A 26,841-nucleotide genomic window follows, 5' to 3' on the forward strand; every position below is an offset into this window, starting at 1 on the left:
GGTCCGTCACCATCATACCAGAGCAACAAATAATTTTTAAAAATTCTTTTATGGAATGAAAGGCATTGCTGGAAAGGCCAGCATTTGTTGCCCATTAATAATTGCCCTCGAGAATGTTGTGGTGAGCAACCCTTTTTTATGTTGAAGGACTGACCACGTAGGGTGTTTAGCAGGGTATTTACAGATGAACCAGTTGGGCCAGTGATGGAGTTTACAGTGAAACTAGTCGAACCACTGATGGAGTTTACAGAGGAACCAGTTGGGCCAGTGATGGAGTTTACAGTGAAACTAGTCGAACCACTGATGGAGTTTACAGAGGAACCAGTTGGGCCAGTGATGGAGTTTACAATAAAATCAGTTGTGCCAGTGATGGAGTTTACAATGAAATCAGTTGTGCCAGTGATGGAGTTTACAATGAAATCAGTTGTGCCAGTGATGGAGTTTACAGAGGAACCCGTTGTGCCAGTGATGGAGTTTATAGTGGAACCAGTTGCGCTAATGATATAGCCTACAAAGGAACCAGTTGGGCCAGTGATTGAGATTACAGTGAAACTAGTCGAACTAGTGAGGTAGTTTACAGAGAAACCAGTTGGGCCAGTGATGGAGTTTACAATGGAATCAGTTGGGCCAGTGATGGCGTTTACAAAGGAACCTGTTGGGTAATGATGGAGTTTATAGTGAAACAAGTTGGGCTAATGATATAGCCTATAAAGGAACCAGTTGGGCCAGTGATGGAGATTACAGTGAAACTAGTTGAACTAGTGATGGAGTTTATAGAGAAACCAGTTGGGCCAGTGATGGAGTTTACAGTGGAATCAGTTGTGCCAGTGACAGATTTACAATGGATTAGTTGGGTCAGTGATGGAATTTACAGTGGAACCAGTTGGGCCAGTGATGGAGTTTACAATGAAACCAGTTGGGCCAGTGATGGAGTTTACAGTGGAACCAGTTGGGCCAGTGATGGAGTTTACAATGAAATCAGTTGGGCCAGTGATGGAGTTTACAGTGGAACCAGTTGGGCCAGTGATAGAGTTTACAGTGGAACTTGTTGGGCCAGTGATGGAGTTTACAGAGGAACCAGTTGGGCCAGTGATGGAGTTTACAGTGGAATCAGTTGAGCCAGTGATGCAGTTTACAGTGGAACTTATTGGGTCAGTGATGGAACTTACAGAGGAACCAGTTAGGCCAGTGATGGAGTTTACAGTGGAACCAGTTGTGTCCTTGACGAAGTTTACAATGAAATTAGTTGGGTCAGTGATGGAGTTTACAGAGGAACCCATTGGGTAGTGATGGAGTTGTCAGTGGACCCAGTTGGGTAGTGATGGGGTTCACAGTGGAACCCGTTGGGCCAGTGACGGAGTTTACAGTGGAAACTGTTGTGCCAGTGACAGAGTTTACAATGGAATTAGTTGGGTCAGTGATGGAGTTTACAGTGGAACCAGTTGGGTAGTGATGGAGTTTGCAGTGGAACCAGTTGGGTAGTGATGGAGATTACAGAGGAACCAGTTGGGCCAGTGATGGAGATTACAGTGAAACTAGTCGAACCAGTGATGGAGTTTACAGTGGAATCAGTTGGGTCAATGATGGAGTTTACAGAGGAATCAATTGGGTAGTGATGGAGTTTAGAGTGGAACTTGTTGGGCCAGAGATGAGTTTACCGTGGAATCAGTTAGGCCAGTGATGGAGTTTACAGAGGAACCAGTTGGGCCAATGATGGAGTTTACAGTGTAACTTGTTGTGCCAGTGATGGAGTTTTCAGTGGAACTTGTTGTGCCAGTGATGGAGTTTATATAGGAACGAGTTGTGCCAGTGATGGAGTTTGCAGAGGAACCTGTTGTGCCAGTGATGGAGTTTACAGTGTAACTTGTTGTGCCAGTGATGGAGTTTTCAGTGGAACTTGTTGGGCCAGTAATGGAGTTTACATAGGAACCAAGTGTGCCAGTGATGGGGTTTACAGAGGAACGAGTTGTGCCAGTGATGGAGTTTACGTAGGAACCAGTTGTGCCAGTGATGGAGTTTACAGTGGAACTTGTTGGGCCAGTGATGGAGTTTACATCGGAACCAGTTGTGCCAGTGATGGAGTTTACATAGGAACCTGTTGTGCCAGTGATGGAGTTTACAGAGGAACCATTTGTGCCAGTGATGGAGTTTACATAGGAACCTGTTGTGCCAGTGATGGAGTTTACATAGGAACCAGTTGTGCCAGTGATGGAGTTTACAGAGGAACCAGTTGGGCCAGTGATGGAGTTTACATCGGAACCAGTTGTGCCAGTGATGGAGTTTACATAGGAACCTGTTGTGCCAGTGATGGAGTTTACATAGGAACCAGTTGTGCCAGTGATGGAGTTTACAGAGGAACCAGTTTTGCCAGTGATGGAGTTTACAGAGGAATCAGTTGGTCCAGTGATGGAGTTTACAAAGGAACCAGTTGTGCCAGTGATGGAGTTTACAGTGGAATCAGTTTGGCCAGTGGCGGAGTTTAGAGAGCAACCAGTTGGGCTAGTGATGGAATTGACATTGGACCCTTTGGGCCAGTGATGGAGTTTACAGTGGAATTAGTTGGGCCAGTGACGGAGTGTACAGTGGAACCAGTTGGGCCAGTGATGAAGTTTACAATGGAACCAGTTGGGCCAGTGATGGAGTTTACAGTGGAACCAATTGGGCCAGTGATGGAGTTTCGAGAGGAATCAATTGGGCATGTGATGGAGTTTACAGTGGATTTAGTTGGGCCAGCAAGCTATGTGACTCTCTTGTTTAAAATTCTTTCCTGGGATGTGGGCTTCACTGGCAAGGCCAGCATTTATTGCCCATCCATAATTGACCTTGACAACTGAGTGGCTTGTTAGACCATTTCAGAGTCAACCATGTAGGCCAGACCATGTAAGGACGGTTAATTTCCTTCCCTAAAGGGCATTAATGGTTTTTAAGACAGAGGCTTTTAAGACAATTAATGATATTTTCATGGCACTATTACTGAGACTGGCTCTCACTTCCAGATCTTTCCGAACTAAATTAATTTAAATTTCACCAGTGACTGGTCCCCTGTGAATTAGCCTGGGACTCTTGATTACTATGATAAATTAAAAGCCAAATACTTCAAATGTTGGAAATCTGAAATAAAAACAAGAAATACTGGAAATACTCAGCAGGTCTGACAGGTATTAATTATGAGCTCAGTGTTATTACCACTACACCTCCACCTCTCCTGCCCACAAGGTAATTATCCATAATGGAAAGCACCTGTAAGAACTAAAATCAACATAAGATATAAGGAGGTTCAATAAAGTAACCAGAAAATAGATACGCTTTCCCAATCAGGTCAGACTTTATATATTCTGATAAAAAGGATATAGAGGCACTGGAGAAGGTGCAATAAACATTTACAAGGATGGTACCATCCATGATTGTTATAACTATCAGCAAACATTGAAGAGGCTGTGATAATAAAAGCAAAATACTGCAGATGCTGGAAATCTGAAATAAAAACAAGAAATGCTGGAAATACTCAGCAGGTCTGGCAGCATCTGTGGAGAGAGAAGCAGAGTTGACGTTTCAGGTCCGTGACCTTTCATTAGAACTGGCAAAGGTTAGAAAGGTTGGGGTGGCACAGTGACACAGTGGTTAACATCCACAGCTCCAGCGACACGGGTTCGGTTCTAGGTACTGCCTGTGTGGAGTTTGCAAGTCTTCCCTGTGACTGTGTGGGTTTCCGCCGGGTGCTCTGGTTTCCTCCCACCACAAAAGACTTGTAGGTTGATAGATAAATTAGCCATTGTAAATTGCCCCGAGTGTGGGTAGGTGGTAGGGAATATGGGATTAATGTAGGAGGGAATGCGGTAGGGAATTTGGGATTAATGTAAGATTGGTATAAATGGGTGGTTGATGGTCAGCACGGGTTTGGTGGGCTGAAGGGCCTGTTTCAGTGCTTTATCTCTCTATGACTCTGTAAATGTAATAGGTTTTAAGCAAATAAAGCAGGGTTGGGGCAAGAGATAACAAAACAGAAGGTGTTGATAGGACAGGGTCACTGAGAATAACTGACAAGAAGGTCATAGAGCAAAGACAAATAATATGTTAATGGTGTGCTGAAAGACAAAGTGTTAGTGCAGAGAGGGTGTTAATGGATAGAAAAATTAACAGCCCTGGCCCAAAGCACAAATATAAAAACAGAACAGTGGGCAGGCACATGGTAAAAAAAAATGAATGATGAAACAAACTAAAATAGAATTAAAAAAAGAAAAAATAACTGCAAATAAAAAAGGGGGCCCATCATGCTCTGAAATTATTGAACTCAATGTTCAGTCTGGCAGGCTGTGCATGCCGAATCGGTAAATGAGATGCTGTTGCTCAAGCTTGCGTTGATGTTCACTGGAACACTGCAGCAAGCCTAGGACAGATATGTGGTTATGAGAGCAGGGGTGTGTATTAAAATGGCTGTGACTCTTTTCTCACGGGAAGCCAAGACTGCGTGGGTGACCTGATAGAGGTCATTAAGATTATGGAAGGTTTTTATAGGGTTGACATTGAGAAGGTGTTCTTGAGAGTAGACCAGGGACCACAAATAAAAGATAGTCACGAATAAATTCACAGAGAGGGGTTAGAATGTGGAACTTACTACCACATGGAGTGCTTCAGGTGAATAGCATAGATGCCTTTAAGGGGAAGCTAGATAAGTGCATAAGGGAGAAAGGATTCGATGGCTTTATTGAAGGAGTTAGGTGAACTTGGATGGGAGGAAGATAATGTGGAGCATAAACACTTCCACAGACCAGTTGCACTGAATGATCTGTTGCTGTGGTGTAAATTCTATGATAATATAGACAAGCCATCATATCCCTCTGCATCAGTTAATAAAATACTCCAATATCACTGCTTATTCAACTACCTTGTGTAACATCGCTGCATGTTTAATCGCATGCTATTATCTAAATTGTTGGACATTTTGAACAGCGTGGAATGGGAAGAAAATCTTTGATCCAGTTTCTCCGATTCTTATTACAGATTGTTTTAAAGGGATGGTGATGTTAGACAAGTAAAAGTGATGGCCTTGCCTTCTGAGGTGAAGAGACAGAGAAGGAAACATATTTGATGTATTTCACTTATATCTGCAGAGCTGGATAATTATAGGGAACAGAATTTTCAGGTGGCCTTTCATCATATTTGGGACTTGTTGCAAGAGTCAAAGACACCTCCTTCCCTTCCTCCCCAAATCAAACACTGGGAGTCATCAATTGTCCAAACTGACGGTCACCTCTCAAGGATACGTTTATTTCTCAGGTAGGTTAGAAGGTTCAATTCAGGATCCACATTTTTCTCCACAACCTGTGAACAATGAAAGAAAAACAGACAGAAAGTTTAGCCAGTAACCAGCTCATTTTACAAGGTTGGATCTGACTCTTTCAATTCCCTCATGAGTTCAGGAATTTCAAACTACGAGTTGACTACTCAAAATGGTGGCAACTCAATTTTGGCGGGGAGTTGAGGGGGGGGGGGGGATTGGGAGCAGCTACAATTCCTTAAGTTCTAACACCTTTTCCCACAACCTTCTTCATTTTAAATCGCATGGCACCTTGTGACGTTCCATCATTGTTTCTGGGTAAAATCCTGGATTCTCCAACTGAAGAGCAACTTGGAAGCACCACAAGGAGCTGCAGAGATTCAAGGACCCATCACCATTACCCCAGGACAATTTTCAAATCCATGACCTCCACCAGCTAGAAAGACAAGGGCAACACTTGAACACAAAACCTCAAGAAATAGGAGAAGGAGTAGACCATATGGCCCATTGAGCCTGCTCCACCATTCAAAATGATCACAGTTGATCTTAGGATTCAACTCCACTTTCCTGCCCACTCACCCTATCCTTGATTCCCTGAGAGATCAAAAATCTGTCTATCCCAGTCTTAAATGTATTCAACGATGGAGCATCCACAACCCTCTGGGGTAGAGAACTCCAAAGATTCACAATCTTTTGAGTAAAGTAATTTCTCTTCATCTCAGTCCTAAATGATTGGCTCCATAATTATTCATTCATGGGATGTGGGCGTCACTGGCCAGGCCAGCATTTATTGTCCATCCCTCATCGCCCTTGAGAAGGTGGTGGTGAGCTGCCTTCTTGAACTGCTGCAGTCCATGTGGGGTAGGTACACCCACAGTGCTGTTAGGAAGGGAGTTCGAATGTTTTAATGAGATCACCGCTCATTCTTCTAAACTCCAGAGAATACAGGCCCACTTTACTTAGCCTTTCATCATAGGACAACACTCTCATTCCAGGGACCAATTTAGTAAATCTTCACTGTACTGCCTCCAATGCAAGTATATCCTTTCTTAAGTGTGGAGAAACTGCACACGTACTCCAGATGTGGTCTCACCAAAGTCCTGCACAATCGTAGCAATACTTCCTTATTCCTGTACTCCAATCCCCTTGCAATAAAGGCCAACATGCCATTTGCCTTCCTAATTGCTTGTTGTACCTGTATATGAATGACATCTCCAAGTTTCACTCTAAGTCACACACCATCCTGACTTGAACACATAGCGTCAGTTCTCCATCAGTGCTTGGAACTCCCCACCTAACAGCATTGAGGGAGTACCTGCACCATAAGTATGACAGCAGTTTAAGGATAAGGCTCACCACCGTCACAAGGGCAACTAGGGAATGGGAAACAAATGCTGACCTTGCCTATCTCTCAAGGGCAAATAAATATAATTCCTTGAATGTTTTCAGAATGTGTTCTTCCCCGGACCAAAATAACTGGGGTTGGAGCATCTACATTGTCTTCACATGTGACATTATTGTGAAGAATTAATTCAATTGATCTGATTCTCCCACGTTTAAAAAATTCTTTAGAACCCCCTTTCTTACCATCTCACTGATTGCAAGTAAGATTCACACCACATTAGTGCCAGGCATTGGCCATCTCGAACAAGAGACAGTGCAACCAACTCCCTATAATATTCAATCCATTACCATCACTGAATGCCCCATGCTTGGGGTTTATCATTGACCAGAAAGTCAACTGGACCAGCCACATAAATGCCATGGCTACGAGAGCTGGTCAGAGGTTGTGTATTCTGTGGTGAGGGACTCAATTCTTGACTTCTGAAAACCTCTCCACCATCGACAAGGCATCACTAACAAGGTCAGCATTTATTGCCCATCCATTTGATGGTGGGTATGAGCTTAGTTCTTGAACTGTTGCAGTTCATGTGATGAAGGTACTGCCATAGTGCTGTTAGATAGGGAGTTCTAGGATTTTGACACAGTCACCATGAAGGAACACCGATATATTTCTAAGTTGGGATGGTATGCAAATTGGAGGGGAAATGGGAAGTGCTCCCATGCACTTGCTGCCCTTGGCATTCTAGGTAGTGGAGGCTGCAGGTTTGGAAGATGCTGTCAAAGAAAACTTTGTGAGTAGCAGCAGTGTAAATGTGGATGTTGCACACCGTTATCACTGTGCACCAATGGTGGAGGAAGTGAATGTTTAAAGTGGTTCCCTGGGGTATTTCTCTTTAACTCCTGTGAAAGTCTGAGTGAAAAAGCGGACACTGCGTTTCTGCCATTTGTTAAAGTTTCCTGTTTGCCTTGTATGGGGTAGAAATTGTGTCCAGGTGACCTTAGACTTCTCCAGTGGAGCTCAGGTGAAGGGAGGTGCACTTGCCTCCACATGAGCAGATGTGAACCTCACCTGGAAGAAAGTGACCTGGAACCCTAAAGAAAGAGGCCAGGAAGGCCATGGACAGGTCCTCCCACCAGCCTGGCAGGCAAATACCAGGGGTGACCCGAAGAAGTGCTTGTACATTGGAAGTGAGGTGCTCTCCCATTGGCTCTATAAACTCTGGTGGCCTCACTGCTGGATGACACCAGTGATTTTGATTCCATAGTGTCCAGTTTGGGTGCATTACTTTGTTTTTATTTTTGTGCTTTGGATTTGATTGGAAATCGAAGGACTGTCTTCATTGTCCATCCCTGATTGCTCTGAAGACGTTACGAGTCAATAATGTAATGTAGAGCTGGCATCAGTCTTGACCTGACAGAGCTGGCTGATTACCCCTCCATGAAGGAAATTAGTAAACAGGTTGGGCTTTATCTGGTGCCAGCTTATAAATTACCAGATTTATCAAATTCAGTTTCACAACTTGCCATAATGGGACTTCTGAGTTCCAATCCAGCACCGTAAGCTACTCGTGACTAACAAACAAAATTTGACACCGAGCCACATAAGGAGATACTAGGACAGGTGTCCAAAATCTTGGTCTAAGAGGTAGGTTTTAAGGAGTGTCTTAAAGGAGGAGAGTGATGTAGAGAGGTGGAAAAGAATTCCAGAGCTCAGGGCCAAGCATCTGAGGGCAATGCCACCAATGGTAAAGCTATTAATATTGGGATGCTCAAGAGGCCAGAATTGGCAGAGTACAGATATCTCTGAGGGTTGTAGGGCTGAAGGATGTTACAGTGATAGGGAGGGCTAAGGCTATGGAGGGATTTGAAAACAAGGATATGAATTTTATAATCGAGGCATTGCTGGAGCAGGAGCCAATGATCTCTTACTCGCTGCGTGACAGTCACAGACCTCTCAGCCAGTTTCTCGTACCTTCTGTCCATTCACGAAGAAAACAAGCTCATCGCTTTCCTTCATTGTGAGGCTCCCCATAGCACTGCTTTCTTTCTCAGCTGTTAAAAAAACAAAACCAAGAGGCTATTAGACAGCATACAGTGCAGCCCTCCTTAATTCATGAGGATAACAACAACTTGTATTTATATAGCACCTTTAACATAGTAAAATGCCCCAAGGTGCTTCATAGGAGGGCTTTCAAACAAAATTTGACACGAAGCCACATAAAAAGATATTAGGGCAGATAACCAAGAGCTTGGTCAAAAAGGTGAGTTTTAAGGAGTGTCTTAAAGGAGGAAGAGGTTGAGAGGTGGAGAGGTGTAGGGAGGGATTGCCAGCACTTAGGGCCGAGACAGCTGAAGACACCAATTCTTGAGTGATTAAAGTCAGAGGCCAAAACTGGAGGAGAGCAGATATCTTGGAAGGTTTTGGGACTGGAGGAGTTACAGAGATAGGGAGGGGTGAGGACCTGGAGGGATTTGATAAAAAGATGAGAATTTTAAAATCAAGGCTTTGCTTGACTGGGAGTCAATGTAGGTCAGCGAGCACAAGGGTGATGGGTAGCCCTTCACCCCTTTCCATACCTCACTCACCTCCCAGTATGTGACTTACAAAGAATGAAAAGTAATAATCTGAACCAAGGAAAGGAGATTCAAAAGAAAATTCTGTGTGAAATGAAAAAGCAAAAGAAGAATTAGAACAATCTGAAACAATGGAAAAGTGGATTCTTTATGATCAGAGATCACATAAAAACAAAGAATGTGTCAAGATTCAGAATGTTTATTGGCTGGGTGAATTGGGAAATAGGGAAGGGGTGAGTATGGGATAAAGAGAATGATGGGGTGAGAGTAGGAGAGAGAGAAGAAAGGTGCAAGAATGTAAGAAGGTGAAAGATATGGAGAGAATGGGAGGGAATGTAAGATATGGAAGGCGGAAGGAGGGAAGGATAGAGGATGGGAAAAGGGAAGGATGGGGCAGCGAGGGGTGGGTGTGAAGGATGGGGGGGGGAGGGGAGTGAGGGAAGGGTGTGGAGGAAGGGAAGGATGGAGGAGGGGGAGGGAGGAAAGGAAGGATGGGAAGGGGAGGGAGTGAAGGATGAGGAGGGGATGGAGGGAAGGAATGTGGAGGGGAGTTAAAGATGGGGAATGGAGACGGAAGGATGAGGAGGAAATGAGTCAAGGATGGGGAGGGAGGAAAGGAATAATGAAGGAGGGAGAGAGACAGAGGGAAGGATGGGGAGAGGGATGGAAAGAAGGATGTTGCAGGAAGGAAGAGAAGGATGGAGAAGGGGAACGAGTGAAGGAGGAAGAGAGGGAGGGAGCGAGGGATGGGGAGGGGAGGGAGGGAAGTATGGAGGAGGTGGAGGGAAGGAAGGGAAGGAGGAGGGATGAGGGAGGGGATGGGGAGGGAGGGAGAGAAGGATTAGGGAGGGAGAGGGAGGAAGGATGGAGAGGGAAGGGATGGAAGGATGGAATAGGGGGAGGAAGGGAGGGCAGGAAGGATGGTAGAGGGGAGGGAGGGAGGGAGGGAAGGATGGGGCGGAGGGAGGCGAGCCTGTCTAATAGCCCCGCTGAAACACATTTTTCTGGGAATGGAAAAGGCAGCTCCTCCCACTCGCCATTGCCTGCTCCATTGAGCAATCCGTGTGCAGCCAGTGCATTTCCTGCAATGACTCCTTCTCCCTCCCCTGTCTGTCATCTTCAGAACATAAGAACAACATCAGAATATAATAAGTAGGACCAGGAGCAGTCCATTCGGCCCCTTGATCCTGCTCAGCCTTCAACAAGATCATGACTGATATGATCTTGGCCTTACCTCTACTTTCCGACCTGTTCCCCATAACCCTTGAATCTATCGATTTCAACACTTTGGGGAAGTAGATTCCAAAGAAATACGACCCTCTGGGAGATGGAATTCTTCCTCATCTCTGTCGTAAAAGGCCTTATTCTGAAACTGTGCCCCCTAGTGCTAGACTCCCCTCCCGAGGGGAAACATCCTGTCAGCATCCACCGTGTCAAGCCCCCTCAGAAACATATAGGTTTCAGTAAGATCACCTCTCATTCTTCTAAACTTCAATCAGTATAGACCCAACCTGCTCAACCTTTCCTCATAAGACAAATCCCTTTATCACAGGAATCAGCCTTGTGAGCTTTCTCTGAACTGCTTCCAAGTATATCCCTCCTTAAGTAAGCTTGGCCATGTGAGCCACATGGAAGATGGCAGGATCCCCAAAGACACATTGTACAGCGAGCTCGCCACTGGTATCAGACCCACCGGCCGTCCATGTCTCCGTTATAAAGACGTCTGCAAACGCGACATGAAATCGTGTGACATTGATCACAAGTCGTGGGAGTCAGTTGCCAGCATTCGCCAGAGCTGGCGGGCAGCCATAAAGACAGGGCTAAATTGTGGCGAGTCGAAGAGACTTAGTTGGCAGGAAAAAAGACAGAGGCGCAAGGGGAGAGCCAACTGTGCAACAGCACCGACAAACAAATTTCTCTGCAGCACCTGTGGAAGAGCCTGTCACTCCAGAATTGGCCTTTATAGCCACTCCAGGCGCTGCTTCACAAACCACTGACCACCTCCAGGCGCGTATCCATTGTCTCTCGAGATAAGGAGGCCCAAAAGAAAGAAAAGAAAAAAAAAGAAAAAAAAAAGAAGTAAGCATACTAAGATTGTAAGCAGTATTCTAAGTGTGGTCTCACCAATGCCCTGTCCAGTTGTAGCAAGACTTCCCTTTTATACTCCATCCCCTTTCAATAAATGCCAACATTCTATTTGCCTTCCTAATTATTGCAAGCTAACTTTTTGTGATTCATGCATGAGGACAACCAGTTCGCTTCATACCACAGCATTCTGCAGTCTCTCTCAATGTAAATAATATATTGCTTTTCCAAAAACAAAATTGCTCCAAGGTTCACCCCCTCCCTCTCTCCTTGACTATATGCTGCTCTTTGGCACCATCAGAGGCCAGTATGGAGTCAACTTTCATACGGAGATGACAATCCCCTTCATCTTCTCCTTTGCTGTAACACTTTTACACCCAGAATCGATTACTCAAATGTTCTCCTTCCTGGCCTTCTATCACCCACAAACTCCAATCAATTCAAAATACATCCACCTACATTCTGTCCCATTTGCCTACCACCTGGACCCGACAAGCCTACTCTGATCTGCCAATCCCCAATGCAGCTCATTTAAAATCTTCAACTTCAGTTTTAACTCTCTCCACGTTCTTGTTCTGCAAACTCTCCCGGCTTGACATTTATGTCCTCCTTCCCTTTCCAATTCTTTTGCTACCGGCCTCCTATGCATCTCCCCCTCCCTTTGCTATGCCATAAATGGCAAAGTATACAGTCACCCAGGCCCTACTCTCTGAAACTGCCTCCCTAAATCTTCATACTTTTCTATTTCTAAGATTTCAAAACCCACTTTACTGGCCTCGCCTCCAGTCACCTTTCCTAAACAACGCATGAACATGATGGGCTAAATAGTCTCCTTCAGTGCCATAAATCTTCTATGTAAACAGTCCTTCACAGTTCAGTATCTATTCCTTTTAATATACCTTTGTAAAGCACCTCAAGACATCTTGTATGTTAAAGGAGCTGAGTATATTGTTGGTTGCCTTTGAATACATCGTAATGAACAATTTCATTTGCTCAATAGTTTTAATGTGAAAGGAATTGAGGAAGGAGAATTCTTGAGGTGCATTCAGGAGAACTTTTTTGCCCAGTATGTAGCAAGTTCAACAACAGAGGGTACAGTTTTAGACTTAGTTTTAGGAAATGAAGATGGGCAGGTGGAAGGAGTGGCAGTGGGAAAATATTTTGGTGGTAGTGATCGGAATTCAGTCAGTTTTACCATAATTATGGAAAAGGACAGAGATAGAACAGGAATGAGAGTTCTCAATTTGGGCAAGGCCAATTTTACTAAACTGAGGAATGATTTAGCGAAAGTGGACTGGAAACAGCTACTTGAAGGTAAATCAGTGTCAGAGCAGTGGGAGGCATTCAAAGAGGAGATTCAAGGGGTTCAGAGTAAACATGTTCCCACAAAGAAAAAGGGTGAGAGGGCCAAATCTAGAGCCCCATGGATGTCAGGAGCTTACAGGGTAAGATAAGGCAGAAAAGGAAAGCTTATGTCCGACACCGAGAACTCAATACTACAGAAAGCCAAGAGGAGTATAGAAAGTGGAGGGGTGATATCAAAAAGGAAATTAGGAAAGCAAAGAGAGGGCATGAAAGAATATTGGCAAGCAAAATCAAGGTGAACCCAAAGATGTTTTATCAATACATTATGAGTAAGAGGATAACTAAGGAGAGAGTAGGGCCCATAAAGACCAAAAAGGTAACCTATGTGTAGGGGCAGAAGATGTTGGTATGGTTCTTAATGAATACTCTGTATCTGTCTTCACAAAAGAGGGGGACGATGCAGATATTTTAGTTAAGAAGGAGCAGTGTGAAGTATTGGACTTGATAAACATAGGGAGAGAGGAATTATTAATGGAATTAGCATCCTTGAAAGTTGATAAAGCACCAGGGCCAGATGAAATGTAAGCTGTTAAAAGAAGCAAGGGAGGAAAGAGCAGACGGTCTGACCATCATTGTCCAGTCCTCACCTGATACAGGTGTGGTGCCGAAGGATTGGAGAATTGCTATCGTTGTGCCTCAAGGGACAAAAGGAAAGGGAGCAAAGGATAGATTGAATAATTACAGGCCAGTCAGTCTAACCTCAGTAGTGGGCAAATTATTGGAAGCCATTCTGAGAGACAGGATAAGTTGTCACTTAGAAAGGCATAGGTTAATCAAGAATAGTCAGAATGGATTTGTTAAGGGAAGATCTTGTTTGACCAACTTGATTGAATTTTTTGAAGAAGTAACAAGGAAAATAGATGAGGATAGTGCAGTTGATGTAGTCTACATGGATTTTAGCAAGGCTTTTGACAAGGTCCCACATGGCAGACTGGTTAAAAAATAAAATCCCATGGGATCCAGGGAATGCAGCAAGGTGGATACAAAATTGGCTCAGTGGCAGGAAACAAAGGGTAATTGTTGACAGCTGTTTTAGTGACTGGAGGGCTGTTTCCAGTGGCTTTCTGCAGGGCTCAGGTCCCCTGCTTTTTGTGGTGTATATTAACATAGAGGAAGTGAAGGACCTTGGAGTGAATTTCCTGAAGGTAGCAGGACAGGTCGATAAGGTGGTTAAGAAGGCAAATGGAATCCTTTCCTTTATTAGCCAAGATATGGAATATAAGAGTAGGGAGGTTATACTGAAACTGTATAACGATTGGTTAGGCCACAACTTGAGTACTGTGTACAGTTCTGGTCACCTCATTACAGAAAGGATGTAATTGCACTAGAGAGGGTACAGAGGAGATTTATGAGGATGTTGCCAGGACTGGAAAAATGCAGCTATAAGGAAAGATTGGATAGGCTGGGTTGTTCTCCTTGGAACAGAGAAGGCTAAGGGGAGATCTGATTGAAATGCAAAATTTTGAGGGGCCTGGATAGAGTGGAGGTGAAGGGTCCATTCACCATAGCAGGGAGGTCAGTGACGAAGTGGCAAAGATTAAAAGTGATTGGTAGAAAAATTAGAGAGGAGATGAGTAAACATTTTTTCACCCAGAGGGTGGTGGGGGTCCGGAACTCACTGCCTGAAAGGGTAGTTGAGGCAGAAACTCTCAACTCATTGATAAGGAGTCTGGATATGCACCTCAAGTGCCGTAATCTGCAGGGCTATGGACCAAATGCTGGAATATGGGATTAAATAGGTGGATTGCTTTTGGCCGGCACAGGCACAATGGGCCAAGTGGCCTCTTTCTGTGCCTAAAACTTTCTATGATTCTATGATTCGATGAATACATTTAATTGACTTAAATCTTTGGGACGAGCTGAAAATTTCCCTCAATCCTGGCCTGATCTATTTTGTCAGAGAAATATAGAAATATTTAAACAGAAGTAAGCCATTTAGCTCTTCAAGCCTGTTCTCGGCTTGGTGCTGGGACCCCAGCTATTCACAATATGAATTAATGATTTAGATGAGGGAACTAAATGTAATATTTCCAAATTTGCAGATGACACTTCAACAAAATTTGAAACCAAGTTACATGCGGCAAAATTCGGGCAGATAGCAAAAGCTTGATCAAAATGGTGGATTTAAAAGAGCATCTTTAAGGAGGAAAGCAAGGTCATGAGGCAGAGAGGTTTAGGGAAGGTATTGCAGAGCTTAGGGTCGAAACAGCTGAAGGCACAGGCAGCAATGGTGAAGCAATTAAAATCGAGATGCTCAAGAGACCTGAATTAGAGGAATACAGATATCTCAGAGGGCTGTGCGGCTGGAGGAGATGACAAAGATAGGGAGGGGTGAGGGCATGGTGGGGGGGACTTAAAAACAAGGATGAGAATTTTAAAATCAAGGTGTTGCTTGACCGGGAGCCAATGTCCGTGAGCAGAAGGCTGATGGTTGAACGGGACCAAGTGCAAGTAAAGGCACAGACAGCAGAATTTTGGATAAAGTAAAGTTTAGGGAGGGTAGATTGTGGGAAGGGCAGGAGGTCAGCCAAGAGTGCAATGGAATGGTCAAGTTTATAGGGAATACATGCATGAATGAGAGTTTCAGCAGCAGATGAGCTGAGGCAGGGACGGAGTTGGGCAATGGTACCGAGGTGGAAATGTTGGCACAGATGCGATTGGAAGCTCATCTCAGGGTCAAAATATGACAGCAAGATTGCAAACAGTTTGGTTCAACTTCAGACATTTTCCAGGGAGAGGCACACTCAACACAATCACTCTCCATGCAGCGAAAGTCATGAATGGCAGGCGCCCTTTAACTAGGCTGCCCCACATCCAGCGCCTACCTCCCGCTCCCACCCGTTGTCTCTAATTCGATAGAAGACATGGAAGTGGCCTGTTAACTGGCCACCTCCCGTAAGATCCAGCCGACCGGAAATAGTCCTGACCCTCATTAAAAACTAAGGCAGGAAGAATCCACACCGCAAGAGAAGCTCAGCCAATCCCACTTTTCACCCTTTCCCTGTAGCTCTCCTTTATGACTGAGGTGGGCGGAGTCCACTGTTTATTATAAAACTATCCTTAACCAGTAATGAAGTAAAACATAAACACACAAATTTAAATTTTAACGTTCCCTTTTTACCATAATCCCTTCACGCCCTTCAAGAGGTAATGTGAGAGTGACCGCCCTCAACATCAAGGCAGCATTCAACCGAGTATGGCATCAAGGAGCTCTAGCAAAACTGGAGTAAATGGGAATCAGGGGGAAGACTCTCCGCTGGTTGGAGTCATACCTATCGCAAAGGAAGATAGTTGTGGTTGTTGGAGGTCAATCATCTCAGCTCCAGGACATCACTGCAGGAGTTCCTCCGGGTAGTGTCCTGGGCCCAACCTTCTTCAAGTAACATTTGCACTAAACAAGTGCCAGGCAATGACCATCTCCAACAAGACATAATCTAACCATCTCCCCTTGACATTCAATGGCATTACTATCGCTGAACCCCCTACTATCAACATCCTGGGGGTTACCATTGACCAGAACCTGAACTGGGGTAGCCATATAAATAAATGGCTACAAGAGCAGGTCAGAGGCTAGATATCCTGCAGCAAGTAGCTCACCTCCTGACTCCCCAAAGCCTGTCCACCATCTCCAAGGCACAAGTCAGGAGTGTGGTAGAATATTCTCCACTTGCCTGGATGGGTGCAGCTACAACAACACTCAAGAAGCTCTACACCATCCAGGACAAAGCAGCCCGCTTGATTGGCATCCCATCCACAAACATACACTCCCTCCACCACCGACGCACAATGGCAGCAGTGTGTACCATCTACAAGATGCACTGCAGAAATGCACAAAGGCTCCTTCGACAGCACCTTCCACACCCGTGACCTCTACTAACTAGAAGGACAAGGGCAGCAAGTGCATGGGAACACCAAGTCCCCACCAAGTCACATCCTGACTTGGAACTATATCGCCGTTTCTTCACTGTCGCTGGGTCAAAATCCTGGAACTCCCTCCCTAAAAGCACTGTGGGTGAACCGACCTCCCATGGACTGCAGTGATTGAAGCTCACCACCACCTTCTTAAAGGCAATTAGGGATGGGCAATAAATACTGGCCGAGCCAGCGATGCCCACATCTATCTCAGTTTTGGAAACATCAAATGACTACACCAGCATCCACACTGTTTTGGGTGTGCAAAGACTAGATTTCCAATAACCTTTGCAAGGAGTATTATTTCCTGATTTCACTCTGAAGTAGCGTAATTTTAAGATTACGATCCCGTTCATCATTGTGAAAGTTCCTATCCAGTCACCTCAAAGTCATCTCTTTTCCCAGGAATGTAAACCCGGCTTCTTTAACCTTTCCACATCATCCATTCAGGAGTCACCATTGCTGATTGTCTTACCTTCACAGGGTAACAGTACCTGTTCTGCGATTAGAGAAGCAGCATTTCACTCAAAGCTCCAGATTAAGGTCTACACAGTCTTGTAAACAAGAACACCATCTCTTGATCTCCGAGGGATATCCTTTGCCACACGCAAAGCTTTGTCTAAAATGCACTTTGTATTGTTTATTTTTGGACACGCAGCTGAATAGATTTTGCCCCAGAGTCCAATGACACCTCAGTCATGTTCTCTTGCTGGTGAAGCAATGCTGAGCCCCAATATTGAACTAGCATGGCCATGACCAGTTAAATCAATAATCAGTAAAGTTATTGAAAGATATGGCCCCCAGATAACATCGTTCCAATGCAGCCATTGGAGAGCAAAGGCCTGCATTATTTCTTCACAAGGTAATTTGGTTTTCTTATTATGGAAGAGGAATTCGAAAACACACTAACTGTCTCGGAGTTGCGTCTTTATTATAGAACGATAATAATTTAGGGATTGCTGGTACAATGTAATGCTTGATCTAGTCAGAGGTCAGGTTCCGAAGGAGGGTCACTGACCCGAAACGTTAACTGTGCCTCTCTTTCCACAGATGCTGCCAGACCTGCTGAATGTTTCCAGCATTTCTTGTTTTTATGTCAGGTTATATTTATGTGTTCACAGTGGCACAAGTCAAAATTTCCTGGAACGAACTGTTGATTTTAGTTTTGTTAAAAAAAGCTTTAATTTGCTTTTACATAGAGGAAATGGAGGACAAAATGAGAAAGGTTTTATTTTGAAAGATGTGGGATTGGCCGTGACAAATTTTCCACTCCCCATACTCAGGGCTGAATTTTGTGCAGGACGCAGTGCTCCCGGCGCCAGGTAGAAAAGGGGAATCCCGCCTCTGCATTTTTTTCAGCCCCCAGAGCGATCCTCCAGTCGTTGGGTTCAACGTATAAGGAGACGGGATCCCCGTCCCTTTAAATACTTCATAGGGACGGCGATCCCGCCTCCAAGAGATGACGGCCAATCACAGGGCCGGCAATTCAGCAGTATAGGCAGTGCCACCTGGAGCAGTGGCCACTGTTGGTACTGCAGAGAACTTCGACTCAGCCCAGCCCTGGTGGGGGGTGGGGAGGGGTGAGTGGGGGAGTGGGCATTCGGTCCAGGGGGTGGGGAGTCCTGGGGGGGTACAGTTGTTCCTGGCGGGGGGTCTGCTGTGGGCACAAATTGCCCATGAAAGAGGGCCCCCTCCCTCCAAGCCGGCAGGGAGGGTGCCTTGTTTTCCATGGTGTCCTCCAGCGCGGCAGAAGCCTGCCCCGCCACTGGTAAGGTCCTGGTGCCAGTGGCATAAAGAGGCCCTTAAGTGGCCATTAATAGGCAACTTCAGGGCCTCAATTGGCATCTGAGCGGGAAGGTTGTCGTCGGTCTATCCTGCCCCCGGGAGAATTGGAACAGGGAATCCCAGCATTGGGTTCTGTGGCGGGAGGTTCTGCCACGATTCTCCACACACACCCTCACCACGAAACCTGCGTCAGGATGAGAACAAGATCTGGCCCTCACTCTGATCTATCTCCCTCTGAACTTTCAATTCCTCTTACCTTGCCTTGGACAATGACCCAATTGCTGAACCGCAATTCATAGTTACGTAATATTTACACAGGTCATTTGACCCAACTGGTCCATGCTGGTATTTATGGGCATGCATCTGGGCGGTGGCAACCTGTGCAAGGAGTTCATCTAACCCCATAAACATATTCTTCAGTTACTTTCCCCCTCATGTGTTTATCTAGCTTCTGTGTAAATACATCTTTACTATTTACTTCAACTACTCCTTGTGGCAGTGAGTTCTACTTTCTAACTATTCTCTGGTAATGAAGTTTCTCCTGAATTACCTATTTAATTTATTTACTATTATTATTTATCTTATGTGACTTGGAGGGGATCTTGGAGCTGATGGTGTTCCCATGTGCCTGCTGCTCTTGTCCTTCTAGGTAGTCTTTGAAAATCAGTCTGAGAAACTTCCCTTATCTCCTACTGTCTGCTTTCTGTTTTGTAATCATCTTTCAATCCATTCTCCAACCTGAAGACCGACTCCACCTTTATCATTAGTGGTGCCTTATTGAAGGCCTTTTGAAAGTCCATATGCTACATCTGGCTCATTGCCCTTGCTAACTTTACTGCTATTTCTTCGAAGAACTCAGTAGGATTAGTTAAGCATGACCTGTCCTTTAGTCATCCATGCTGACTTTTTAAAAAATTATATTTGCCATTTATAGATGTTCTACTATCTGATCTTTTAGTAAAGGCCTTTGTATCATTCCTACCACTAAATTATCTGGTCCATAGTTTCCTGAATTAGTTTTATCTCTTTTATCGCTCTCCTGAACTCTACCTCCCCTTATTAGTTTAAAGGCCTATCTACTGCCCTTGTTATTATATTCACCAGGATGCTGGTCCAAGCCGTTTTAAGTGGTGTCCATCCCAACGGAACAGTTTGCTCTTTCCGCAGTACTGGTGCAAGTGTCCATGAATCTAAACCCCTGTCTCCCACACCACTCTTTGAGCTGTGCATTCAACTCTCTGATCTGTTTGACCCTATGCCAATTTGCATGTGATTCAGATAGTAATCCAGAGATTTATCTTTTTAATTTGTACCCTAGCTCCCCAAAACCCTTCAGAAGAACCTCATTCCTAGTTCTACATATGTCATTGCTTCATATGTGGACCACGGCAAGTGAACCCTCCCCTCCTTCTCCAAGTTCTTCTCCAGCCACAAGGAGATGTCTTTAACCCTGCCACCAGGCAGGCAACATAATCTTCAGGCACCTCCTATCTTCCTCATCCTTCAGAGGCCCTGTCCCCATCTTAATTCTCCTTCTATTAATTTTGTGCCTATAGTATACTTTATTTCTTTTTGTATTCTTTGATATTTTCATTTCTTGTTTTCTGTTTGCCTTCCTAATTATCTTTTTAACCTCCTTCTAAGCTTCTCATATTCCCTTTTGTTATCCTCCTTTATTGGTTATGTCCCTTGCATATGCCGTTTCTTTAGATTCAATTTGATCCTCACCTTTTTTTATTTATCCAAGGCATCTCATTGTTGGCTAATTTGTTTTAGTGGATAATACATCTTCTGAATGTGGGTTTATTTTCCTTTTAAATATTATCCACTGCAATTCTAATTCTTTATTTATAATATTTTGCCCAGATATCCCTTTCCTTCAACCACCTTTTGTAATTATTGACATAGATTCTGCTTCAATCATTGGCTCCAGTCATGAATCCAATAGTCTCTTAATCATCTGTACAAAGGAGTTTTTTTCACTCCAGCTCCATTTCATGCCTTCACACTATGTTTCCCTCCTTTTACCATTGTCTAAAAGTTCATCTCTGCAAAGGCTGAAAACTGTTGTTGCCCATTGTGGAGTATTCATGTACCCTGACGTGTACTCACTGTAATTACGTAGACAAACAAGGGGTCCATTTATGAGCACAGTAAGATCCCAAAAAGAGCAATCAGATCAATGAAGGAGCATCACATATCGGGCCTGCTTGCTCGATCCTCACATCTGATTTTCTAGCCTCAGACGTGCAGTGCCACAGTCTCAGCAATTACATTTCTATCATATGGCTCCCACCCAACCTTCCCTCTCTCTCCCCCCTCACCTCCCAACACACATGACAGAAAAGGGCGGTGACCAGGAGTGGGGATCCTGGCTGATTTGATTTTTTTGTTTCCCTTCCCTGGGCACCTCAGGTGTGCTGTCACCTCCCCTGAATGATGTACTTGATGGAATACCAGCTTACTTTGATGGCAAATCTAACAGAATAAAACCAACATCCTGCCAATTAAGTATGGGGAGAGCGTGGCATAGTGGTAATGTCAGCTAACTAGTAATCCAGAGGTTCATGGGAACATGGGTTGAAATCCCACCATGGCAGTTGGCAGTTAATTAATAAAATTAATAAAAAGCTGGATTTTTTTCATTTGTTTCATGGGATGTGGGCATCACTGGCAAAGCCAGCAGTTTTTGCCCATCCTTAATTCCCTTTGAGAAGGTAGTGGTGAGCTGTCTTCTTGAACTGCTGTTGTCCGTCTGGAGTAGGTACACCTATAGTGCTGTTAGGGAGGGAGTTCCAGGACTTTACTCCAGCAACAGTGAAGGAGCAGTGACATATTTCCAAATCGGGATGGTGTGTGAACAATAGTCTCAGTAATAGTGCCATGAAACAATCATCAATTATCATAAAAACCCACCTAGTTCACTGGTGTCCATTAGGGAAGGAAATCTGCCATTCTTCCCTGGTCAGGCCAAATGTGACTCCTGACCCACAGTGAAATAGCCCAGCAAGACATTCAGTTCAAAGGCAATTAGGGATGGGCAATAAATGCTGGCCTTGTCAGTGATGGCCACATCCCATGAAAGAATACCATCTGCTTTCTTTTTTTTTATTTCCAAAATATACTTTATTCATAAAAATCTGTAAAAATTACATTGCCAAACAGTTTCCAAACAGCACCAAAAAATACAAACATTGCAAGGGAGATCAGTTTCTTTCAATACTGTCATGAGTTTCTTCCCAACCCTTCCGTTTCACAATTGTCATGTCAATTACAGTTTTACATTTACAGCAATTAAGAATATTAACGATACAGTTCGAGGGGTTTCCCATGGATCCAGCCCCTCAGTCCAGCTTGGCGGGGGAACCTTACACTGTGGTCTTTCCCCATTGAGCCTTTGCTGCGGCTGCCCCAAGCTTTAGTGCGTCCCTCAGCACATAGTCCTGGACCTTGGAACGTGCCAGTCTGCAACATTCAGGGGTGGACAACTCTTTGCGCTGGAAGACCAGCAAGTTTCGGGCAGACCAAAGGGCGTCTTTCACCGAATTGATTGTCCTCCAGCAGCAGTTGATGTTTGTCTCGGTGTGCGTCCCTGGGAACAGCCCGTAGAGCACAGACTCCTGTGTTACAGAGCTGCTTGGGATGAACCTTGACAAAAACCACTGCATCCCTTTCCACACCTGCTTTGCAAAGGCACATTCCAGGAGGAGGTGTGCGACCACAGGCAACGCGGGGGCACTGTGCGGAGGGGGCGAGACTTCGGGTGTGCATGAAGGATCTGACGGGGAGGGCCCTTCTCTCCACCAGCCAAGCTACGTCTTGGTGCTTGTTTGAAAGTTCTGGTGATGAGGCATTCCGCCAAATGACTTTGACGGTCTGCTCGGGGAACCATCCGACAGGATCCACCGTTTCCTTTTCCCGTAGGGCCTGGAGGACATTCCGTGCAGACCACTGCCTGATGGACTGGTGGTCAAAGGTGTTTTCCCGCAGAAACTGCTCCACGAAGGATAGGTGGTACGGCACCGCCCAACTGCATGGAGCGTTCCGCGGCAATGTGACCAGGCCCATCCTTCGCAACACCGGGGACAGATAGAACCTCAGCACTTAGTGACACTTGGAGTTTGCGTACTGGGGGTCTACACACAGCTTGATGCAGCCGCACACGAAGGTGGTCATCAGGATGAGGGCCACGTTGGGTACATTTTTCCCGCCCTTGTCCAGAGATTTGAACTTCGTGTCCCTCCGGACCCGGTCCATTTTAGATCCCCAGACGAAGCGGAAAATGGCTCGGGTGACTGCCGCGGCGCAGGAGTGGGGTATGGGCCAGACATTCGCCACGTAGAGCAACAACGTGAGCGCCTCGCACCTGATGACCAGGTTCTTACCCACAATGGAGAGAGATCGCTGCCCCCACATGCCCAACTTTTGTCGTACCTTGGCGACTCGCTCCTCCCATGTTTTGGTGCACGCCCCGGCCCTTCCGAACCATATCCCCAGCACCTTCAGGTAATCTGACCTGACGGTGAAGGGGACAGAGGATCAGTCAGCCCAGTTGCCAAAGAACATGGCCTCGCTCTTGCCGTGGTTAACTTTGGCTCCCGAGGCCAGTTCGAACTGGTCGCAGATGCTCATCAGTCTGCGCACGGACAGCGGATCCGAGCAGAAGACGGCGACGTCATCCATGTACAGGGAGGTTTTGACCTGAGTGCCTCCGCTGCCTGGGATTGTCACCCCTCTTATGCTCGCATCCTTCCTAATAGACTCAGCAAAGGGTTCAATACAGCAAACAAACAAGACCGGGGACAGAGGACAGCCCTGTCTGACTCCAGATTTGATCGGGAAACTTTCCGATTCCCACCCGTTGATTGAGACTGCGCTACTGATGTTTGTGTAGAGCAGTTGGATCCAATTGCAGATTCCCTCCCCAAACCCCATTTTGGAAAGCACGTCCATCATGTAGGTGTGCGATTTTTAAATTTTTTTTTATTTCCAAAATATACTTTGTTCATAAACATCTGTAAAAATTACATTGCCAAACAGTTTCCAAACAGCAACAAAAAATACAAACATTGCAAGGGAGATCAGTTTCCTTCAATACTGTCATGAGTTTCTTCCCAAATCTTCCGTTTCACAATTGTCATCTCAATTACAGTTTTACATTTACAGCAATTGAGAATATTAACGATACAGTTCGAGGGGTTTCCCATTGATCCAGCACCTCAGTCAAGCTTGGTGGGGGAACCTTACACTGTGGTCTTTCCCCATTGAGCCTTTGCTGCGGCTGCCCCAAGCTTTAGTGCGTCCCTCAGCACGTAGTCCTGGACCTTGGAATGTGCCAGTCTGCAACATTCGGTGGTGGACAACTCTTTGCGCTGGAAGACCAGCAAGTTTCGGGCAGACCAAAGGGCGTCTTTCACCGAATTGATAGTCCTCCAGCAGCAGTTGATGTTTGTCTCGGTGTGCGTCCCTGGGAACAGCCCGTAGAGCACAGACTCCTGTGTTACAGAGCTGCTTGGGATGAACCTTGACAAAAACCACTGCATCCCTTTCCACAACTGCTTTGCAAAGGCACATTCCAGGAGGAGGTGGGCGACCGTCTCTTGCCCACCACAGCCAACGCGGGGGCACTGTGCGGAGGGGGCGAGACTTCGGGTGTGCATGAAGGATCTGACGGGGAGGGCCCTTCTCACCACCAGCCAAGCTACGTCTTGGTGCTTGTTTGAAAGTTCTGGTGATGAGGCATTCCGCCAAATGACTTTGACGGTCTGCTCGGGGAACCATCCGACAGGATCCACCGTTTCCTTTTCCCGTAGGGCCTTGAGGACATTCCGTGCAGACCACTGCCTGATGGACCGGTGGTCAAAGGTGTTTTCCTGCAGAAACTGCTCCACGAAGGATAGGTGGTACGGCACTGCCCAACTGCAAGGAGCGTTCCGCGGCAATGTGACCAGGCCCATCCTTCGCAACACCGGGGACAGATAGAACCTCAGCACGTAGTGACACTTGGAATTTGCGTACTGGGGATCTACACATAGCTTGATGCAGCCGCACACGAAGGTGGTCATCAGGATGAGGGCCGCGTTGGGTACATTTTTCCCGCCCTTGTCCAGAGATTTGAACATCGTGTCCCTCCGGACCCGGTCCATTTTAGATCCCCAGACGAAGCGGAAAATGGCTCGGGTGACTGCCACGGCGCAGGAGTGGGGTATGGGCCAGACCTGTGCCACGTAGAGCAACAACGTGAGCGCCTCGCACCTGATGACCAGGTTCTTACCCACAATGGAGAGAGATCGCTGCCCCCACATGCCCAACTTTTGTCGTACCTTGGCTACTCGCTCCTCCCATGTTTTGGTGCACGCCCCGGCCCTTCCGAACCATATCCCCAGCACCTTCAGGTAGTCTGACCTGACGGTGAAGGGGACAAAGGATCGGTCAGCCCAGTTGCCAAAGAACATGGCCTCGCTCTTGCCGTGGTTAACTTTGGCTCCCGAGGCCAGTTCGAACTGGTCGCAGATGCTCATCAGTCTGCGCACGGACAGCAGATCTGAGCAGAAAACAAAAGGTGTGCGATATTTTTTTTTATTTCCAAAATATACTTTATTCATAAAAATCTGTAAAAATTACATTGCCAAACAGTTTCCAAACAGCACCAAAAAATACAAACATTGCAAGGGAGATCAGTTTCCTTCAATACTGTCATGGGTTTCTTCCCAACCCTTCCGTTTCACAATTGTCATGTCAATTACAGTTTTACATTTACAGCAATTGAGAATATTAACGATACAGTTCGAGGGGTTTCCCATGGATCCAGCCCCTCAGTCCAGCTTGGTGGGGGAATCTTACACTGTGGTCTTTCCCCATTGAGCCTTTGCTGCGGCTGCCCCAAGCTTTAGTGCGTCCCTCAGCACGTAGTCCTGGATCTTGGAATGTGCCAGTCTGCAACATTCGGTGGTGGACAACTCTTTGCGCTGGAAGACCAGCAAGTTTCGGGCAGACCTAAGGGCGTCTTTCACCGAATTGATAGTCCTCCAGCAGCAGTTGATGTTTGTCTCGGTGTGCGTCCCTGGGAACAGCCCGTAGAGCACAGACTCCTGTGTTACAGAGCTGCTTGGGATGAACCTTGACAAAAGCCACTGCATCTCTTTCCACACCTGCTTTGCAAAGGCACATTCCAGGAGGAGGTGGGCGACCGTCTCTTCCCCACCACAGCCAACGCGGGGGCACTGTGCGGAGGGGGCGAGACTTCGGGTGTGCATGAATGATCTGACGGGGAGGGCCCTTCTCACCACCAGCCAAGCTACGTCTTGGTGCTTGTTTGAAAGTTCTGGTGATGAGGCATTCCGCCAAATGACTTTGACGGTCTGCTCGGGGAACCATCCGACAGGATCCACCGTTTCCTTTTCCCGTAGGGCCTTGAGGACATTCCGTGCAGACCACTGCCTGATGGACCGGTGGTCAAAGGTGTTTTCCCGCAGAAACTGCTCCACGAAGGATAGGTGGCATGGCACCGCCCAACTGCACGGAGCGTTCCGCGGCAATGTGACCAGGCCCATCCTTCGCAACACCGGGGACAGATAGAACCTCAGCACGTAGTGACACTTGGAGTTTGCGTACTGGGGATCGACGCACAGCTTGATGCAGCCGCACACGAAGGTGGTCATCAGGATGAGGGCCACGTTGGGTACATTTTTCCCGCCCTTGTCCAGAGATTTGAACATCGTGTCCCTCCGGACCCGGTCCATTTTACATCCCCAGACGAAGCGGAAAATGGCTCGGGTGACTGCCACGGCGCAGGAGTGGGGTATGGGCCAGAACGGCGCCACGTAGAGCAACAACGTGAGCGCCTCGCACCTGATGACCAGGTTCTTACCCACAATGGAGAGAGATCGCTGCCCCCACATGCCCAACTTTTGTCGTACCTTGGCTACTCGCTCCTCCCATGTTTTGGTGCACGCCCCGGCCCTTCCGAACCATATCCCCAGCACCTTCAGGTAATCTGACCTGACGGTGAAGGGGACAAAGGATCGGTCAGCCCAGTTGCCAAAGAACATGGCCTCGCTCTTGCCGTGGTTAACTTTGGCTCCCGAGGCCAGTTCGAACTGGTCGCAGATGCTCATCAGTCTGCGCACGGACAGCGGATCCGAGCAGAAAACGGCGACGTCATCCATGTACAGGGAGGTTTTGACCTGAGTGCCTCCACTGCCTGGGATTGTCACCCCTCTTATGCTCGCATCCTTCCTAATAGACTCAGCAAAGGGTTCAATACAGCAAACAAACAAGACCGGGGACAGAGGACAGCCCTGTCTGACTCCAGATTTGATCGGGAAACTTTCAGATTCCCACCCGTTGATTGACACTGCGCTACTGATGTTTGTGTAGAGCAGTTGTATCCAATTGCAGATTCCCTCCCCAAACCCCATTTTGGAAAGCACGTCCATCATGTAGGTGTGCGATATCCTGTCAAAAGCCTTCTCCTGGTCCAGGCTGATGAGGCAGGT

The 26,841-nt window shown here is 46.3% G+C and overlaps 1 protein-coding gene across 2 annotated transcripts in view; it reads right to left on the bottom strand.

Moving 5' to 3' along the window:
• Positions 1-17,191, bottom strand: part of LOC137365075 (xanthine dehydrogenase/oxidase-like) — a 162,208-nt gene extending 145,017 nt beyond the window's left edge. The window contains exons 1-3 of one of the 2 annotated variants that reach the window (XM_068027900.1): positions 17,053-17,191; positions 8,595-8,674; positions 5,265-5,322 (exon numbers count right to left, since the gene is read on the bottom strand). In XM_068027900.1, the coding sequence (XP_067884001.1) occupies positions 5,265-5,322; positions 8,595-8,654 (118 nt within the window). In that variant the 5' untranslated portion in view covers positions 8,655-8,674; positions 17,053-17,191. Of the gene's footprint in view, positions 1-5,264; positions 5,323-8,594; positions 8,675-17,033 lie in introns of both variants that reach the window. The other variant, XM_068027899.1, reaches the window with a different exon arrangement.
• Positions 17,192-26,841: the final 9,650 nt, after the last annotated feature.

The sequence above is a fragment of the Heterodontus francisci genome, chromosome 3 (assembly GCF_036365525.1).
Source record: "Heterodontus francisci isolate sHetFra1 chromosome 3, sHetFra1.hap1, whole genome shotgun sequence".
NCBI classification, from domain to species: domain Eukaryota; kingdom Metazoa; phylum Chordata; class Chondrichthyes; order Heterodontiformes; family Heterodontidae; genus Heterodontus; species Heterodontus francisci.